We start from the raw sequence: 1,913 nt of genomic DNA, 5'->3' as shown, positions 1-1,913 counted from the left end.
TTTCAATGTCCCAGTCTGCTGAATATAAGATGGAATTTGAAGAATTCGAAGGGTGTTTGAATGAATATTTTTTGATCCTTTACTTCCTAGGGTGTCGCATTGTTCAGCCATGCGGTCATTTGCTGAGACCAACATCCGACATTACGTTTTACTCGATGGTTGCAACTGGTAAGGACCTGATGTGATTGGCTATGGGCTGATGACGTTGTCTAATGCGAAAATGAGACATTTTGCGTCGCTAGGCTAATCATGAGAATTGTTATGCCTTTTTGATGAGATGTTGTTCACGTTCTCCTAACCTTCTTGATAGGCCATTTTTACTGTCTCGAAAATCGCACTACCAAAAGATATACTTTTCATTAACGTATCACCTTATTGAAATTATCGTAATAAATTTTTCAACAACGAACAAGAAATGCAACGGATTCTTACGTGGAATTGTCTTTTCTAGTCGTGGAAAGAGACCAGGCATGCTTGCTCTCCCGACTTTTCATAGCGCTTTCTGTCCAAAATGTAATAAATTCGGACGGTCCAAAACCTCACACCTCATAGAATGCACTTTAAAAAAACGAAACATAAATTCGGTGCACTCGATTTCCGACATTGGTGTTGGACAGAATGGTTACAATATTTTGGAATGGGATATTTCGGTTGCCTTTCAGGACTTATGGCTTATTTCGAGCGATGTGATAATACTTGCAAGCTCTTCAGGGAAATTGAGACACCAAGGTTTCGATTAAAACTATCGGGAAGCCATGCCTATAGTTGCTAGGGGAAAGGTGAGTACGAATAAAGTTGATTGTCTTTCTCTCTGAAAAACCATTTGCAAATCGATTTTATCTAACGATAACTAAGCAGATTTTTATTTCAAGCTGTATCTTTACTGTTGACCAGTGTTTTTTGCTATGTTCTTAGATGACCTTTCAAACCACACTCGTGAATGTTACTCCATTCGTATTTACAATGGTGTCGATTTTCAAAAGAAATCGTTTGTTGCTGTCTTGCTCCTTTTAACTTTTTTAATCTCTACCATTGTCAACAGTACAGAATGCGTTTGAGCAACCGGCAAATTGCTTTCGGAATGCTCGCATTGAACTTATTAATCTAATTGTACTTTTTTCCACACTTCACTTGCACTACCTGAAACTCTGTTCTAATTGCACCTTTTTCATTACTGTTATATAGGAAGTATATTGATAGTTCTTTAGTAAAATTTTAATATTTTAAAGAATCTCTAGTAATCGTTCTAGTGAAATAAAAGTTAATAAATATCGCGAAGGAAATGTAGGATGAATTTATGAGCTCTACAAACAGTTCATTTATATTCACGAAGAGTTTTTTGTAGTTATTTCTCATGTGTCACATTATATGTCGCATTATTTGATTTTTTTTCCCCATGTTACATTATCTGATTTTTTTTTTTTTTTTTAGGAGATGAGTTTTACGATTGCTGATAATAGCGGCGAATATTTCAATGTAGAAGAAAATTGTGCAAATGATCATGACTTTATTTCAAGAATCAAGAACCAACTAGAAGTAATATTTCTTCCGTATTTCTATGTTTTTGTTATGGGCTATCGAGTTTGTTAAATCAGTGCATCTCCTGGTACTGAACCTACTGCTTCTCCAGCACAGTTTTGTACTAGTATCCGATGGTTTCTACCTTCCAGTCTTCTCCAGTTAATAAGTGCGATTGCCTTGCTGTTGATTTTTTAGCCCATGAAAGCATGTGTCACCTCACTTTTATACTGCGGGTTGCCATTTCCCAGCTGATGAATAGCAGGTTGAATTTTTGATTGATTTTAGCTTGATTCTGCGTATCTTGCTAATATTTTTGATATAAATAATGCGTTTACATTGCAAATTTCTACTTGTAGTTATTACTTACAGAAACACATCTGCATTCATCAATG

The 1,913-nt window shown here is 35.7% G+C and overlaps 1 protein-coding gene across 1 annotated transcript; it reads left to right on the top strand.

The window, feature by feature from the left end:
• The first annotated feature begins 629 nt into the window (after window positions 1–629).
• Window positions 630–1,678, top strand: LOAG_05622 (hypothetical protein). Its single transcript, XM_020446916.1, has 2 exons — window positions 630–779; window positions 1,432–1,678. Exons 1-2 carry the CDS (start codon window positions 756–758, stop codon window positions 1,588–1,590), a joined length of 183 nt encoding a protein of 60 aa, XP_020302799.1. The 5' UTR covers window positions 630–755; the 3' UTR covers window positions 1,591–1,678.
• The last annotated feature ends 235 nt before the right edge of the window (window positions 1,679–1,913 follow it).

Source organism: Loa loa (genome assembly GCF_000183805.2).
Source record: "Loa loa unplaced genomic scaffold supercont3.444, whole genome shotgun sequence".
NCBI lineage: Eukaryota > Metazoa > Nematoda > Chromadorea > Rhabditida > Onchocercidae > Loa > Loa loa.
This window is presented reverse-complemented; position numbering and strand designations above follow the sequence as displayed.

What these genes read in the sequence shown, in the direction of transcription:
- LOAG_05622 (XM_020446916.1), top strand. Translation starts at nt 756, where the DNA reads ATGCCTATAGTTGCTAGGGGAAAG. An exon ending in CTATAGTTGCTAGGGGAAAG is followed by an intron (nt 780 to 1,431) that starts GTGAGTACGAAT and finishes TTTTTTTTTTAG; the next exon opens with GAGATGAGTTTTACGATTGC.